Here is an 18,177-nt window from a genome sequence, read left to right as displayed (position 1 = left end):
CAGAATCGTTAGGAACTGATTTCTAATCCAATTGGTTTAAGCTATTTTATAGTGAAAATTATAATGGGCAACATGTGCTTCTTCAGTTTCACTATTTCCGCGTGGCTCATCCCATCAATTAGTTATGGTACTAATTACTCATAACTTGCTTGAAGCAGTTGCACATTTGAATTCCAATCAAACCATGCATATAGCTAGCGGTTATTTCAGAAGAATCTCCAACTCCTTACACTTATGGTAACATAATTTCAACGGCTATATATGATACCGGTTTCTCTTAGAAATCAATACCATTTTCCCACATCGAAAATTGTACCAAATCTATATTGGTACGGTTCGATACAGTTTTATATGATGATTTTTTTACTTTGGTATTCGGTTTCGGTTCTAAAATTGACACCGTAGGCCCAAACGGGTATTGGTCAACACGGAAAATCGATATGGTATTATATTGGTATCGGCAAAGATCAATCGTATCAGACAAATTTGTCCCTGATTGACCGTTAAAAATGTTTTTTTTGGGTCTATTTTACCCCTTGTTCGTACTATATCACCAATATAGTATCGGGATCGATCAATTGCCAAACCGGTACTAGGCAATACGATACTGATACCTCAAACCATGTATGATATCCAACGATTTCGTCTTAGAAATCAATATCATATTGAACCGAGCAGTACGATCGATATTTTTATTTGGGTATTCGGTTTCAGTTCCATATTGACACCCCTACTCCGGCCCAAACGACATCCTTGAAGGTTTGAGTTTGACCAACCACAAAAATCCTTACGGTCAAACATGTTAAGGGTGATCATCGATGCAATATTAAAGGATATATCCGTAATTTCTGAAAACCCAAAGGCGAAATAAAATAAATTAATCAAAAATTCTTTTTTCTTTAACTTTTTTTATTAATACTTTTTTTTATGACGCAACACACATCTTTACACATCAAGAAGAGAAGCAGAGAGGTCAGTTTGTTCTGGTTGGTTGGAGTCACCGATTTCAGTTAAATATTTCGTGCGTGTGAGGCTCGTTAGTTAACCCTTCTCTCGTGCTGTAATCTATACGTTCTATCTTTCTCTCTCTCTCTACCCCTCAGGGAAAACCAACTTCTCTTACTCTTGCTATACGGCATTATTAGTATATTTTTGGGGTGTTAAAATTAAAATTATTACTATACATGTATGTTTTAATGTAGAAAAGAGAGTAGGGTGCAACAACGCTTCATCTGATGTGGAAATTTAGCTGCTCTTAAGGTATCTATCTTTCTGGGGCAGTTTCCATTATTTTTTTTCCTGGATTTTTCTGGGTTTCCTTTTAATGAAATAACTGGTGAATTTGAGTATGTGGGTCTGCTGTAAAACAGGGGTGTTCAGGCTCCAGATTTTTGATATTTAAAAAAAAAAAAATTATTCTTCAACAAGTATAATCCTGGGTCGTTGAGTTCTTTCAGTTTTTGGTATTGTTGTTCTATCTTATTTATCTTATAATTTCTTGTAATTGTTTATTTGTTTTTTTTTTTTTATTTAATGCTTGAACAATTAACTGAATGTTTAGATTTCGTGGTTGGATTTGGATGGTTAGATTTGCTTGAATCTCTGGTCCGTATTGACATTTTCTGGTTATTGGATTTCATAGGATGATTTTGTCGTGATATAGAAAAAAAGGCAAAAGGAGTTTCTTTTTAGGGTAACTGGATTTTGATATTTGGGGGGTTTTACATTCTGAGAACAGATTTTGTTGAATTCTGAGGATGTAATTGCCTCCTCCTCCCCCATACCTTTTAATCATCTGGGATTTTGTGATGGAACTTCTTTCTAGCAGTTCTGAAATTATGGATCTTCTGTGAGTTGGGGTTATTTGTTTTTTCATAATTCTGGGAGAGTTAGGAAATGGGTTTGATTTCTTCTTGACAATGGAACAGTTTTTGCAGGAAGGAGGATTCTGTGTTGTAGAGGTTAGTTTTCTTTTCTGTCCCTGTTTCAGATATAGATTTCCTGTTAGAGATATTTTCCTGGGCCAGATTTAAGTACATCTGTGTATCTATCTATTGTATAGCCCTTCTTCTTCTGAAGTTTTGAAACAATGATATAGAATTCCTCAATGACATTAGAAATCAGCATTGCATCCAGTTAGATCCAACATCGGTTTTCATGTGCTATATTTGATACAGATTTTTTACTCTCATTTTGGTATTAAGTGTGAAATAAATTAAGGGCAGCAGATCTATGCGCTGCCAGTGTGGGGATTAAATCTCTCACGCCAAGGCACTGGGGAGCACGGGAGGGGGCGTCATATGGTTCGTATATAGGGGGCCCACATGTCAATGAGGAGAGAGAGTGTGAGAGGGCCATAAATACCGGCTGTGTGCATGGTCTTTTTCTGATAAATTAAATATCTAATATTTATGTTTATGCTCTTTCTGATAAAAATAGTATCATCTGTGTTTTCTTTATGATCACAAGGCTTTTGGAAAAATGACGTCGTTCTCAAGTCATCTAATGTTATATTCAGAGATAAGAATGAAGTAATTACAGTGCTCTTAGTCATGCTTCAGGCGTGTAGACTCTAGTTCGATTGTCCAGTGCATGACGGAAAGCTTATTAAAGGTCGATGATCAGGCCTTGAATTTGGCATTACTTGTGGGGATGTTTGATATATTAAGCTAGGGGTGTTTGCTTCAAGTAGAGTGTCATTTGTTTTAGCCTTTTAGGATCTTTCACTTGGGGAATAATTAATCTTTTTGGTGCTTACAATACCCTTGTGATGTTGGCCTAAGATGCATAACCTAATGCTTAATAGTGCCTGTATACGAAATTTGAAAAATTATACTCCTACCATGAGAAATTTCTTACCTTTTAATGCACATTGTTGGGGGTTGGAAAAAACAATGGTAGCATGAATGCTCATGTTTATCAAACACGGCTGTGATCTGTATGAGATTTTCTTTTATTTTGGTAGAAGATTTATATGAGATTTTGCAACGGTTTTTTAACCTGAGTTTTATTCTTCGGTTCTGTACCATATGTCATATGTTAGGGTCTGCTGCTTTTGAAGTTTGAGAAACTTGCTTCACCATGATAAATTTACTTTCATTTTAAAGTACATGGTTGACAGGTTGCAAGAGGAAGAAAGGCAATTTTTACCAAAAAAAGAGGAAGAAAGGCTTTTATGTGTGAATTGTCATCTGCACCATTAAACTTGATTTAGGTTTATATGGACGTATTTTAACTTTTTTGGATATCCGTTTAATTCATTGCGTTATATTTGAGAACTTGTGGTGGGACGGATGACCAAAATTGGAATCACAGATCTGAACGGAAACTATTAATTGGGCGGAGAATTCTATGCCCTATAGCTGTAGATTTATAAACTTAAGAAACCCTATTTGTGGTTCATTGTTAGAAGAGTTAGAGATCCATCTTCTGGTTTTGAAGTTTTGAGTTTCGAGGGATGGGTTTGCGTAAGCCTCGTAGAAGAAAGATGTATGGGTTCAGGTAAGATGAGTATTCAGATGTTCATTTCTCAGGGCCTTTTGTAAGTCCAGTCTGCAACTTTGTTTTCTATGCTACCGTTGTGTACCATGAGATCTTGTGTTTTATTTAATTTCTATGAGGGACATATTACATGCTACTAGACACACAATGAGATCTTGTGTTTTATGTAATTTTCAGCATTAATTTTCTATTTTGTTTATCTATTATTTTTTGTAGTCTGAGAAAATTTTGATCCCTCATATAGATTTTCTTAGGGAATTAATTTTCTTTTGCAGTCAATTCTCAATGGGAACAGAATGTGTCCAGGGTTGCTTAAAAGAAGAACATCCTGGAATCTTGAGTCATGAAAGGTTTCAGCACGATACTCCCTCTAGCATAAGTAGGGGATCAAATGCTGCTTCAATAGTTTCAAGCAGTAATGTCATGGAAGCGACTAACGATGCACAACAGGTAAAAATGGGTATTCAGCCTAGAAATTGTAAGGAAGTGAAGGTTAAGCGGTCTCTTCAGCATAAAAACTGGGTGGATTATGGGCTATTCAGTATTAGTTCTGAAGAGAAATCTGATTGTGAAAAGTCCATGAAGGTTGATTTTATATTTTTATCACATGACTTCCCCATATCTCAATTTCGGTTCTAGTTCCTTACTCACCTGTCACCAACTATAGCTAACTTGTTTCCATGAAGTGTATGTTTAGTTTAATCCATTTTGATAACTTTTGTAGTCTGTCTAATTTTGGAGGATCAATACTAAGGAAGTTGAGTCTTTATAGTTCTTCTTTTCTGTCCTCTCTCTTCTCGTAGAAAAAGATGACATATTAAAACCTTTTAACATCTTCTTTGGATGGTTATGCTGGACTCAACAGACAATCTCATGGTTTCAGTGTATATATATCAGTGAATCTAATCAAAAGTTCAAGCCCCTTCAAATAATTGAAACATTTGTCTTCTATAATAGTGTGCAGATGCTTCCTATTCAGCCCTTCCTAAATTTAATTGGCCCCTTTTGGTGTACAGTTACATTTTGTAACTTTTGAAATCTAACCCTTGCTAAATAATTTATTAATTAGTATTGCAATAAAAAATTATTTTAGATGTATTTATTACTTTTATTTATTTCTATAAGAATTTAGTTTATGAGTGTTTTCAAAGTGATTAGGGATTCTAACATACTTCTATTAATAGAGAAATATGTTAAGTGGTTTCTATTATTTTATTGTCTTACCAAAAGTAAGGCTGCCTATTAATTGACATGTACAGAACCTGCTTCACAACCCAACAGTTGAACAGGGCTGACTAGATCTGTGGATTTCTTTTGGTTTGGGTTTCAAATCATTTTACTATATCATGATAGGTGGATTCTGTTACAAGGTGCATTGTTGCAGACATAGGGACAAAGTTTACATTTTAGCCATTATGCATCTCATAATAACTATTCATTCAGGAACGAACGATGAGATGCACCCAGCAAACTGATGGCACCATCGAATGCTCAGGCAGTCCTCGAAGTCAAAAGGTACACTGACTCAAATGATTTTTCAATGACCCGTTACATTTATTTTTATTTATTTTTGCTGGTTTTAGTAGCTATATTTTGTAGTCATATCTGTGTACCTGTTGACGGTTGAACCCCATGGACGGTATACTAATAATCCTAATCCTAGTTGTTAAATTCATTTCAGTGGCTGTCTCTGAAATTGTGGTGTTTAAAATTTTGGTGAGACATTTCTGTATAATATGGAAAACATAAAAATAGGAATAGCTAAGTATTAGAGTTAAGCTAAAGTTAACACTTAGTTCTTAAAAATACAATAATAATAACATAAATCCAACAAAATTGTCACCTTGAATGTACTGTGTTCTCCGTAAAGACAAAAAATCTGACAATTCAAAGAAAATATTATGAGCACCCCCCTCATAGAAGACCAGCGTTATAGTAACATGTTGATTGAACCTATTCCCCTTTTTATGTTTTGTGCTAGAAGTGGGCTTCTGAAACAGGCATATTTCAACTTCACTCTTTGTCAGATGCCTTCTTTTCATGGTTTACCATAGTTTGGCAGAAAAAGCTAAAATTGGTGAATTTATAAAGAATCACTTAGTTTGGTTTGGGGAAGGAATTTTCGGCAAAATTAATAAGATCCCTACACTAGCTCATGTGAATCAAATTCAAGGGTATAATCCTAGTTGGTTCTCCATAATGGAGTTCATTCTCATTCTCTTTCTCCTCCCTCCCTCTGTGCCACTACAAAGAGTTTAAATGTGATATCTTATGCACCCAAGGATGAAGCCTACCATCCAAGACCATCAACTTCCCTTTATAAACAATTTGTTTCTATCTATATTATTGTGCTTTCTTTGATGTCTGAAGAAAATAACTTTTGTATTCATCTATTCATTTGCGTTTGATGTTGTTTCCTAGATGTTTGGACAAAAAGCTAGATCTCTTCTTCTTCGCCTTCCATTCCTGCTCAGATTTAAAATTTAAACCTCTTTAGTTGCATGAAGTTTACCCAGATATTTGCCTAAGTAGTAGAATTCACTTGAGTGGCAGTCGCTATGGAATCTGCATTCAGCTAAGCTGCGTGAATACTTCAAACAGGCATAGCTTTCATGTATGGAGGCAATGTTGCACCATACAAGCTCTCCACACTATGGATATTTTATATTACATTGTATTCTTAATTCTCTACCGTAACTCAAATTGATTAGACTCAACTAAGCCTTTTCCCAACGAAATGGAGTTGGCTACATCTGTAATATATCACTCCTCCTTACTGTTGCACTTAAAGCCTCCACTGCAACTGTCCATGAATTGACAAAATCTTGTTGCAAGAAACTTCTGTAAATCATTTTTTTGATAAAAATTTATCAAAAGAAGAATAATATGGTATTTAATATGGATTTAGTATGAAACTTGGCTTAGGATAAGTGCTTAAAAGATACCTTAAGTAGAAAATTTGAAATGGCATTTATCAGCTTTGTTAGCAGTGATACTCTCTACTCTATACCAGTATTCTCTGTTTCTGGGCATGTTCTATTATCGGTACTGACTGAACCTTATGTCTATTATACCACTTTGTGGTTGGTGGGGGTGCACTAAACCAATTTTCATTCTAAGCTCCAACATCATGACACTTATCCAACTGAGATTAATCCAATGTTGAGATGTTCAACTAGGTATTTACTGGATGGCATCCAGAAGAAGCATGCAGGCCAATCATTGAGGATGCTCCTGTTTTTTATCCCAATGAAGAGGTATTCATTCATTCTTACTGTGGAGGTTTGAAATCATTTTGGTGACTTTGGTCGAGCCACACATTGTTTATTATTTGTCATGATGTTCCATTCATAAAGGAATTTGAAGATACTATTGGTTACATAGCAAAGATACGCAAGATAGCTGAGCCATATGGCATATGCCGGATTGTGCCTCCTTCTTCATGGAAGCCACCCTGCCCTTTAAGAGATATGAGCATATGGGAACATGCAAAGTTTTCTACACGTGTTCAGCAAGTAGATTTACTTCAGAACAGGGAGCCCATGAGAAAGAAATACAAAAGTCGTAGCCAAAGGAAGCGCAAAAGAAGACGGTGTTCAGGGATGGAAACAACTCGGAGACGGACCAGTTCAGAAGCTTATGAAGCCAGTGAATGTGTTGCTTCTGACATGGATGAGAAGTTTGGGTTCCAAAGCGGTTCAGATTTTACACTTGAAGACTTTCAGAAACATGCATATGATTTCAAAAAGCATTATTTTGGAATGAAGGATGGTGAAGAGAACTTAAATTTTGTCAGTGTTGAACCCAATAAGAGCTGGGTGCCATCAGTAGAGGATATCGAAGGTGAATATTGGCGGATAATTGAGAAACCAACGGACGAGGTTGAGGTATGAAAATATAATTTTGCAAAATATTTTCCTTCCCTTTAGTATACATGATTTACATTTTAAAAAAAAAAAAAAAAAAAAGTGCAGGTTTACTATGGTGCTGATTTGGAAACCGGAGTGTTTGGAAGTGGATTTCCTAAGTTGTCATCCTCAGTAACTGGAAGCAACTCAGATCGGTATGTGGCGTCAGGGTGGAATTTAAATAACATTCCTCGCCTACCAGGATCTGTACTGTGTTTTGAAAAAGAAGATATTTCAGGGGTTCTAGTGCCATGGTTATATATTGGGATGTGCTTCTCATCCTTTTGTTGGGTAAGTCTTGGATCCTACTATGATCAAGGTTTTAAACAAGGAAAAATATGAAAATATAACCTGAATTTTACTGTTCTATTGTTTATAAGCTGATATAGTTTTTCATATTCTTCATTACTTTATGTTTTTTTTTGCCCCAAAATTTTTAGTATCAAAATTACAACAATATGATTTGTATTTGAATAATAAAATATTAAACGTCAAAGCAATCGTAGAAGGAAGATATGCTTTACTACATAATTGGCATAATGGTAACAAAGGCTGTTTCATTGAAATGTTATGTTCAGTGAATATCATCTCCTGGAGCAGAATGGTGTAATGGTATAATTTTTGCAAAATAGTAAATTTTATCAAATTTTGATAGAACCTTTGAGCTTTGTATACTTAACGTATTATGTAATTAAACATTACCATAAGAAAGAGCTTTAATACCCAGGTGATATTGAAAACCATGAAAATACTGATACTAGTAGGACTATGGAAACTTGTACTGTCTAACCATATCATGTTGTAGTTTCTTTTTTAAAGATAAATTTTATATCTAAAAGTGAATTTTTTTTGTTCTTGAGTTTTTTCAGTTCCCTATCCCGAGTAATTTTGATTTTGAACTAGCCAACTACTTTACAGTTGCGATAACAAATGATCCCCATGAGTATGCAATCTCACTTTATACTTATGTCAAGTTTCACCTATGGTCCTCAGCCACTTGGCAAAGAGTGGCTTCTTCTTGCACCGTTTCTTCCATTTGGGGGGAGGGGGGAGGGGGGAGGGGGGGGGGGGGGAGGAACGTACCCAATATGGTATAAGCGAGATGGGCAGTGGTACTGTAAACTTTACAATCCATATCATGCTCCAAAGGCCTGAGAATGTGCTTGTGCACAAAATATTTCCAGAAATCCCATCTACAGCCGTTTTTTCATTGATAGATTTCTTCATTTTGAATTTCTTGTCGACAGAAAAATGATTCCTGTTCTCATCTTCTTATCATAGCTGATATCTATTTCCTGCTTTTGGTTTTTCTGCTGGCAATAGCATGTTGAGGACCATCACCTTTACTCTCTAAACTATCTTCATTGGGGTGACCCAAAACTATGGTATGGAATCCCTGGAAGCAGTGCTGTGGAATTGGAGAATGCCATGAGAAAGCATTTACCAGATCTGTTTGAAGAACAACCTGACTTACTTCATGAACTGGTAAGTGTTTGATATTTCTCACATGTTTGTTTGATCAATGACTTGATCTGAAGTAATGCATGTGGATTTAAAACAGAAAATGGGTACAAAAAATTTTCTACAGTTCAAGTGATGAACTGTGGACCTTAAATGAGAAATTTGCAATACTATAGTTCTGGTTTTCTAGCTTTAACTGATTTTCCTTATTTTCCAATTCTGATATTGTTCTGTTTCATCTATTGTAGTAACCAAAAAGAAAGTGTTTCGTCTTTTAACTCCCAAATTCCAAATATATTTTTCGTTTGTTTCCTTTAAATTGCATGAAAAGCCATCTTTCACATTGGTCCTTAGAACATTAGAGACATAATTTGTGATGCAGGGTCTGCACAAGAGGACAAAGACAAGTGTTCTTACCCTACCTTTGCTCTTTACCTGCAACATTTCACTGGTTCATGATGCACAACTTCTGCTTTGGAAACCTCTTTAAGCTAAAATAATGATCTAACATTAATTCATAGATGTTCTTTGGACTACCTGACATATGTTTCAATTGTCCAAAATTATTAAAGAATTGACAGTTAAGAAGATAAAATAGAGTAATTTCTGGCCTCGAATATCAATTGGTTGGTACCACTGATTGGTGCTCTCTTTATTTTGCAATTTAGTTGCCCCCCCTTGTTACACAGATGAGTGGCCTCCTGTCTCCCTTACTCAAAATTTGGCAATTTATATTTGAACATTTGGAACAGGTTACTCAGTTATCCCCATCAGTTTTAAAATCTGAGGGTGTTCCAGTTTACCGAGCTGTCCAACATTCTGGAGAATTTGTTCTCACATTTCCGCGGGCATACCACTCTGGCTTCAACTGCGGCTTCAACTGTGCGGAGGCTGTGAATGTTGCTCCAGTTGATTGGTTACCACATGGACAAAGTGCTGTGGAGCTCTACAGTGAGCAATGTCGCAAGACATCTGTATCCCATGACAAGCTGCTGCTAGGGGCAGCTCGTGAAGCTGTACGGGCTCTTTGGGAGCTCTTAGTACTGAGGAAGGAAAGTACGGAAAATTTAAGTTGGAAAAGTGTCTGTGGTAAGGATGGGGTACTCACAAAGGCTATTAAGGTGAGTCTGCTTTTATAATCTATGTAACTTATATTAAATTAAGTTTTAGTAGTGACTTGTGATTTCCTTTGGTTTCTAGATCCGAGTTGATATGGAGCATGAAAGAATAGACTCTCTTCCGATATTTTTGCGGTCCCGAAAAATGGACAGAGACTTTGATTCAACTCATGATAGAGAATGTTTTTTGTGCTTCTATGACTTACACCTATCTGCTGCAAGTTGCAAGTGCTCTTCTGACCGCTTTGCATGTCTTAAACATGCAAACCTTCTCTGTCCGTGTGAAATAGGACAGAGATTTATTCTTTTCCGCTATGACTTGGATGAATTGGACATTCTGGTTGAAGCTTTAGAAGGTGAATTGAATTCTCTCAGTCAGTGGGCCTTGAAGAACCTTGGATTGGTTACAGTCAATCACACTGATGCTGGCATCCATAAGCTCGACCACGCGAGTGAGGGAACTAGGCCTGATTGTCTGGTGCAAAAGGAAAGAAGTTTTTCTTGTTCCCATGGAATGAAAGAAATCCCTTATGTTAACAAGACTCGCAAATCTGATCTTCATAATTCTGCAGAAGTAATTTTTCCAAAATGGAAACAGGGATCATCTAGTTTATGCGGACCTTGTGTCAAGCCAGAAGTAGGGAATGAGGTCTTGAATAAGGGAACTCTCATCATGACAGATGAGGGTGGACAACAGCAGGAGAGGTATATTGATTTAAATCTGGAGAGTCTGTGGGATGAACATGGAAGTGGGGTGCAAGAAATGCCTGATGGTGTTAATAATAAAAACTCTCTTAATGTGGCTGAGTCCTGTCTATCAGTGGTTAAGAAACAGAAAGTTCTTGGTTCAGATGTATTAGAAACCGGAATAGTGGGTTCTGACAGTGGCGGAAGGTCCCATTCTATTCCTACCAAGTCAATTTCTGATTGCAGCTCGTCAGTCTCTCATAGTCATTCTGTTGAGTTAAATTCTTCTTTTGTTCTTTCCAACACAAATCACCCATCATGTTCAAGGGATGCTGGACAACAGTGTAGTGGTAATAAGCTGTTTGGAGTTGATCTTTGGACTTCCCATCTAGATTCATCTTCACCCTTAAGCACCATCGTCAAAACTAACACTAATGTTTCCAGTCCTTGCCTGAAGACTTCTCCAAATGGACCACCAATGCAAAAGTTGGATTTAAATGTCGAGGCTATAAGCTTTGGAGCAGTTGTTCCCAGCAAGCTGTGGTGCAATAAGCGCACCATATTCCCAAAAGGTATGTTGCACTAGACCTTGCTCAGAAGGTCCTATGGTTTGTTTTCCATCCCATTTATCTGGTTAGGGATTTTTGTAAGTTGCCTTGAGTTGAGTTGTCTAATTTTCCTGTGGGTTGGCCTGAGCAGGGTTTAAGAGCCGTATCAGATTCTTTAGTGTGCTTAATCCAACACAAATGTGCAGCTATATTTCAGAAGTCCTGGATGCTGGCCTCCTTGGACCTCTTTTCAAGGTGAAGTTTCTTTATTTTGTTTTATGTATTAGACAAATAATTCAACTTATAGTAGCCTGAATATTCCTTTTTGTAGATCCTTTTATATCTTCCACTATGTCTCTATTTATAGGTTTAGGATATGTTTGTTCTGAATTCTGTTCACCTGTCCATGTAATACAAGTTTTAACTCGTTTACGATGATAAGACTCTACAAAAATAAAATTACCAATGAAGAGTATGAAATGCCTTATTTCATTTTTGAAATAAAATGATAGCTTCTTATGCATGTCTAGTTCCTTTCATTTTTTTTCTTTCATCATTCATTATCATAATTTTATGGGGACATCATTTACTTTCAAGGAAATGCAAAGATCTTTGTTACCCGAGTTATCTTGGCTTGTTTATGCTGCATTGCTATTCTTATAATTGAAACTATATTCCAGGTTACGGTTGAGGAATGCCCAAGTGAGGCCTTCACCAATGTCTCAGCTGAGAAGTGCTGGGAAATGGTGCTAGATAGACTAAACCAAGAAGTATTAAGACAGAAAATAATTGGAAAAGGATTGCCACCTTTGCACTGTTTGCAAAGCCTTGATGGGTTTGAAATGTTTGGATTTTTGTCTCCACCAATTATTCAGGTAAGCTCTTTATGAACCTTCGTTGCATTACATGCTATTGCAAGGAAATTGCTTTACTTTCTCTATATAAAATATATTATTATGTTCTGTTTTCATTTAGTATATGATTTTCCTATGATAATTTTTTAAATTGTAACAGTTTATGGTTAAATAATAAAAGAAAATATGTTTATTTTCATAATGGCTGGTGACCAAAAAAAATCAGCCAAGGATTACAAGCCTGAAGGCAACAGGCCCACCAAAGCAAACAAGATCTATTCCTATTTCCTAGATCTAAAATAAACCGTGAACAAATCTACTGATAGCCCAAAAAAATTAAATTGATTTATTTATACCAAAAAATGTTAAAAGGAAAATCAGAGAATAAGATAAGAAGAAAGATAGCTGTTCTCCGTCTAATGTGAACATGTCAGAAATTCTCCATCTATCGAAAATAAGGGAAAAAATGAAAGAAAGAAAGGCTAGATGTTTGCCATCAAATCATAGGATACCCATTCCCTTTTCCACAATTCCATAGAAACAGAAAAGTCAACCCTATCCGATGAAGATCAAACTTTAGCCAACAGTCAGAAACAGTTAGAATAGGTGATCCCCACAATACGGCGGTGATCTAAGGGCTGGATTAATCACAATCAAAGAACATTCAAATCTGAAACTAAAAATCCATGAATAGGAGAAATCAAATTGCAGAAAATCAGAGACTCAGAACATACTCCAATTGATGTAGACAGGTTCTTGGACTAGAAATACAGCTGCAAGAATTGTTCCTACATAAATGGGTCAGACTTGTAGGCCTTTGGGCCAATCAGCCTTGGCTGGCATGGGCTGGGTGTTTCTGGCTCACTCAAAGCCATATCGTGGGGCATAGATCCAGTTTCTATTTTGTTAGTTATTTGTTTCTAGGTTTGATTTAGATAAGTACTAGTTATGTGGAGATTTGTTTCCACTTTTATCGTTGCTTATTGTACAAGGAATTCCCTAGCTTGTGTTAGGATTCTTTTCCAATACTTTTTATTTTGTATTTTAACCAACCTATTTAATTGTATGAGCCATAGAGCTCTCCAATGATTTAATGAATGAAAATTGAATGCTGGCAGCTGGTTATAATTTATTATCCAAACCCTGTGAGATGCAGTAAGGTGAGAAGGGTACCGTTTCACCTAAAAGATCGAACTGTTAGGGAAGGGCAGCCTCAATGTATACATCGACATTCCCCTCCACATACATGTCAAGATTCCGTGATCCTTGCATGTGGAGCTCACTTGGCATTTCTTTGTGTGCCATCGAGGGAGAAGAAGTGTCGCCCTTACCCGATTTTTGTCCTTCCCAAGAGTCGAACACTTGACCTCCCTGCTCTAATACAATGTTCACTACCATTTCACCTAAAAGCTCAAACTGTTGTGGAAGGGCAGCGTCAATGTATACATCAACAAAGCCTTGGGTGTGATACCCTGGTATGAGAGACTATCTATCTTCTTCTTCCAATCAATCTCCTTTGTTTCCATTTTTATTGCTTGGTAATTAAACCATTACCTGAGTGAGAATCAACAACTTGTTGGCACTGTTGGATCTGCTGTTTGCATGTTTAAAAGACTCCCATCGAGTTCTAGAAGAAATCAGATCTACAGATTTAAGTTTTCTTACCTGTGGCTTATCAGATTGGCATTCTTCTTCATCAATTTCGAGTGCTGATATCTACCAACCCTGTCACCAGTTGTTGCCTATATTTTGAAGGACCAAACAACATCTCAGACCTTCCCTTCAATGGAGGTTTAAAGCCCATCTAATGGTCTGATGCTTGATTTTTGAATTTTGTTACTAATTCTGTCCTCTTGTTTCTATTTTGGTTTCATGTTGATAACTCCATATCAGGCCAGTAGTTGTGCCTAAGATTTGGAGTAGCTAATCATTTCCACAGAATCTATATTCGATGGGAGCTTGAGGTCCATCAAGTGGCTACTAGTTGATGTTTTGGTGTTTTTTTTTTTTAAATTTCTAGGTTTTATGACCAAACTGCTGCCTGCGACAGACCAACCTTGGTCTTTGATGTTGGCTGCCTATACTTGGATATCAAACCTGTTGTGTTTACACTTTTTGGAGTCCTAAGGATTACTTAATCTGATTTTATATACTGTTAAGAATTCCGTCAGTCTGTCTTGGGTATTTGCTATAATCTATTGGCAATAGTGATCGTTCTGTAGAGTTGGTTCTTAGCTGAACTAGCTTTACATTAGTTAGTATTAGAACCATAGCTGGGGGGAGTTCCAGTACCCTAAACCAGGATTTGGAAACTACTAATCTTCCTCTTGTCGAGATGGTTAGATAGTTGATAGAAAGGATGACCACCGTGGAACAATATCTGGATTTTTACACTTTCTCAAATGGGTGGACAGCAGCAATCCATAATCAATCGTGCTCCTTGACCTTTTTCTCGACAAGCATAAAGGACTATACACACACCAGCTCCCTAGGAAGATTACAGTTATCCCGTACCATTCGATCAATCGTTGGGAGCTGCCCTGAGATTCAGTGTAGGTTGGGAGATCCTTGGGAACAGTGAGATTCTGGTCCAGGTTATTGGTGTGAAGTCATTAGCCATAATCTCACTGTTCCCAAGGATTAGTATCACGATCAAATGGTACGGGTTAACTGTAATCTTCCTAGGGGGCTGGTGTGTGTATAGTCCTTTATGCTTGTCGAGAAAAAGTTCAAGGAGCATGATTGATTATGGATTGCTGCTGTCCACCCATTTGAGAAAGTGTAAAATTCCAGATATTGCTCCACGATGGTCATCCTTTCTATCAACTGTCCAACCATCTCAACAAGAGGAAGATTAGTAGTTTCCAAATCCTGGTTTAGGGTACTGGAACTCCCCTCAGCTATGGTTCTAATACTAATTAATGTAAAGCTAGTTCAGCTAAGAACCAACTCTACAGAACGATCACTATTGCCAATAGATTATAGCAAATACCCAAGACAGACTAACAGAATTCTTAACAGTATATAAACTCAGATTAAGTAATCCTTAGGACTCCAAAAAATGTAAGCAAAACAGGTTTGATATCCAAGTATAGGCAGCCAACATCAAAGACCAAGGTTGGTCTGTCGCAGGCAGCAGTTTGGTCATAAAACCTAGAAATTTTAAGAACACCAAAACATCAACTAGCAGCCACTTGATGGATCTGAAGCTCCCATTGAATATAGATTCTATGGAAGTGATTAGGTACTCCAAATCTCAGGCACAACTACTGGCCTGATGTGGAGTTATCAACATGAAACCAAAATAGAAACAAGATGACAGAATTAGTAACAAAATAAAAAAATCAGGCATCAGACCATTAGATGAGCTTGAAACCTCCATTGAAGGGAAGGTTTGAGATGTTGTTTGGTCCTTCAAAATATAGGCAGCAACTGGTGACAGGGTTGGTAGATATCAGCACTCAAAATTGATAAAGAAGAATGCCAATCTGATAAGCCACAGGTAAAACTTAATCTGTAGATTTGATTGAGTTTGCATTTTAAATCAACCAGCCAGTCTTGAATTTCCATTCAGTTTTGTCATAAATTTAACCATCAACAGTATATTGTCTTCCATCAACCGCAACTCCCCTAAAAATCTTCATCTTATTCTCTTATTTTACATCTTTGCAGGACTTTCAAACCAGTCAAACACAAAATCCTCCTGTTTGTAAAAATCACAACTCTAGCTTCCCTCATTTATTCTCCACCACAACGGATTCATGATTACTCACACAGCCTACATTATCAATAATTGCAGGCCAAATGCATGAAGATGTTAATTTTAATCTTTTAAGGGTATCTTGGTTTGGATTGTACATGAGTAGTTTTTATTTCACATTTCTATTGTTATGGGCTCATTCATAAGCCCAATTCTTTAGTCCAAACAGCATTCAAAAATTTTATTTGATTTTTAGAAACTTTAACAGGAAAGGCCTAGCTGGTAACTTAATGAGATTAGTTTGAATTAGGTTATGTATATTCCTGTTATTATTCCATCTAACAGAATCGATTACACATTCATAACCCTAATTTCTGATCTTTAATTTCCTTGGTTAAATTACTGTTCTACCCCTGGTCTTAATTATTGTTTATTACATGATTGAATTCGGATTTCAGGTTTTGTTTACTTCCTATTTCATAACAGAATTCAGTATGGGTTGACTACCCTATTTTCTGTTCCAGTTTGTTGGTTTATTACCAAAGTACCCTTCTCCTATATCTGCTAGGATTGACCCCTATATTCTGAATTATTCTTTGATTTAAAGATCTTGTTAATTGTACTGTTTGAGTCATCAATTCAGTTCTACATTACTTGGACTTTTAAATTGTGGTTGTCCCAATTGAGGGAACCTGTGCTTGACCAGGAAAGAGAACTACAACAACAACTCAGCCTTATCCCAACTAAATGGGGTCTGCTACATGGATCCCAGTAGAAACAAAAACTTAATAATAAGAAGTAGAAGAAGGAGAACACAGCAAAGACACAAAACTCTAGGGCATTGACCCAACTTAGCTACGAACTGCATCATAGCTGCTCAACTTTCCGCTCTTGTCCTTGAGAAAGGCATGTAATACAACAACATCCCAACAACAAAGTCCAACTAAAAGGGGTCGGCCACGTGGATCTTTGCTCTCCAATCGGCTCTTTTCTAAGCTAACCAGGAAAGAGAACTATTAGGAAGAAAAAAATTGCTGGCGGTAAGAAATGAAAGTAATAAATCAAAGAGTCATCGCTATCTAATCAAATGTTTCCACGTTGCGACTCCTTTAAGTAATTACATGATTAAATGTGATTATCATAATTCTTTGGAGTGTTTCTCAACAGATGCACTTGGCCATTTCCTTGAACTGACATGGCAGATACCTTTCACAAAGAGGTGGTTGGAATGAAGGATGAATGGGTCCTACCTAATTTTAAAGGCCAAAATTCAACTTGAAAGATTGTTATCAAATATGGGTTGGCAGTAGGAAAGAATTATTTTTTACTACCAAACTTTTTTTTAGATTTCCTTTCTAGTGTATCTCTTGCATTGCTGAGTTAAAGGTAGGAACACCAAACTGTATATTACAATGTAGCATGATCTTTGATTTGGATATTAACTAGAGTTTCTGCAGGCTATCGAGGCACTTGATCCTAATCATAAATGCTTGGAGTACTGGAACCAGAAGCTGGGATTGGAAGGGGAAGATTTGAATAACCTCCCCACGGCGCATTCTGTGGTTTTGGGCAACGAGGATAATGGCAAGGAATGCCATTTCAGATCTAGTATTTCTGCAGAGGAAACAAAACCGAAGATCCTCGGTCTAGATTTCATAAAATTCGATCAGAATAAATCAAATTTAGACATCCATTCTGTTGATGACTTGCAGTCAGTGTTGGGAGGATTGTTCAAGAAAGCAAATCCTGATGAACTGAAGATGTTGCACAGGATATTCTACAGTGACTCATGGAGCACCGAGTGGCAAGCGGCAGTTAGGACTTTGAATCTAGAGATGGAGAAAACTGTAAATAAAAAATAGAGCAGACAAAAAGAAAAGGAGATGGCTACAATTCTTTCCTGTCAGGTAATCTTTTCATTTACTTTTACATCTAAATCCCCCCCCCCCCCCACAATTTTATTAGGTCCATTCTTTCAACTGCCATAGATATCATAAGCGCCTGTCTAGGACGCATGATCATATGGTCCTTTAATCTGATCTCATTAACTGGTCATAATCCAGGCTTCTTGTAAATTAGAACTATGAATTAGTGTTCAAAGCTATTGACTTTTACAGATTATTTCATGGCTTCCAAATTCCATCAGAGTTATGAGGTAAAGCTTATAACAGCTCATCTTTTAGAAAGGGTGGTTCAATCATTCAATTCTTTGCAATTTGGACTTGGGTTGGCATTTTCAACTGATTGATAAATTGGTCTGGTTCAGGTTGGAATGCAGCATTTTGGTGTCAAACACTTACAACATTACATTGTTTTATGAAATTTGGCTTCAACTTCGTTACAAGATCAACAACCATTCCTGTCATGTAGCAAAACTAGGTTGGATATGTGATAGAGGAA

At 36.8% G+C, this 18,177-nt stretch overlaps 1 protein-coding gene across 5 annotated transcripts; it reads left to right on the top strand.

The window, feature by feature from the left end:
* The first annotated feature begins 1,134 nt into the window (after nt 1-1,134).
* On the top strand, nt 1,135-17,893 carry LOC122639434 (lysine-specific demethylase JMJ18-like). Of its 5 annotated transcripts, none has more exons than XM_043832294.1 (12): nt 1,135-1,260; nt 3,777-4,086; nt 4,945-5,016; nt 6,681-6,758; nt 6,858-7,388; nt 7,476-7,700; nt 8,733-8,894; nt 9,623-9,991; nt 10,071-11,247; nt 11,375-11,478; nt 11,904-12,098; nt 17,235-17,893. In XM_043832294.1, the coding sequence occupies exons 2-12, from the start codon at nt 3,787-3,789 to the stop codon at nt 17,637-17,639; spliced, it is 3,618 nt and encodes a 1,205-aa protein (XP_043688229.1). In that variant the 5' UTR covers nt 1,135-1,260; nt 3,777-3,786; the 3' UTR covers nt 17,640-17,893. The 5 variants fall into 5 exon arrangements, with proteins under 5 accessions (XP_043688229.1, XP_043688232.1, XP_043688231.1 ...); XM_043832297.1 differs by lacking the exon at nt 1,135-1,260 and adding an exon at nt 1,305-1,463; XM_043832296.1 differs by lacking the exon at nt 1,135-1,260 and adding an exon at nt 1,756-1,961.
* Nucleotides 17,894-18,177: the final 284 nt, after the last annotated feature.

Source organism: Telopea speciosissima, chromosome 9 (genome assembly GCF_018873765.1).
Source record: "Telopea speciosissima isolate NSW1024214 ecotype Mountain lineage chromosome 9, Tspe_v1, whole genome shotgun sequence".
Taxonomy (NCBI): domain Eukaryota; kingdom Viridiplantae; phylum Streptophyta; class Magnoliopsida; order Proteales; family Proteaceae; genus Telopea; species Telopea speciosissima.
This window is presented reverse-complemented; position numbering and strand designations above follow the sequence as displayed.

Coding starts and splice junctions, on each gene's coding strand:
- LOC122639434 (XM_043832293.1), top strand. CDS start 3,458: ATGGGTTTGCGTAAGCCTCGTAGAAGAAAGATGTATGGGTTCAG. Junction 6,759..6,857: donor TTTTTTATCCCAATGAAGAG/GTATTCATTCAT, acceptor CCATTCATAAAG/GAATTTGAAGATACTATTGG. Junction 7,389..7,475: donor AACCAACGGACGAGGTTGAG/GTATGAAAATAT, acceptor AAAAAAGTGCAG/GTTTACTATGGTGCTGATTT.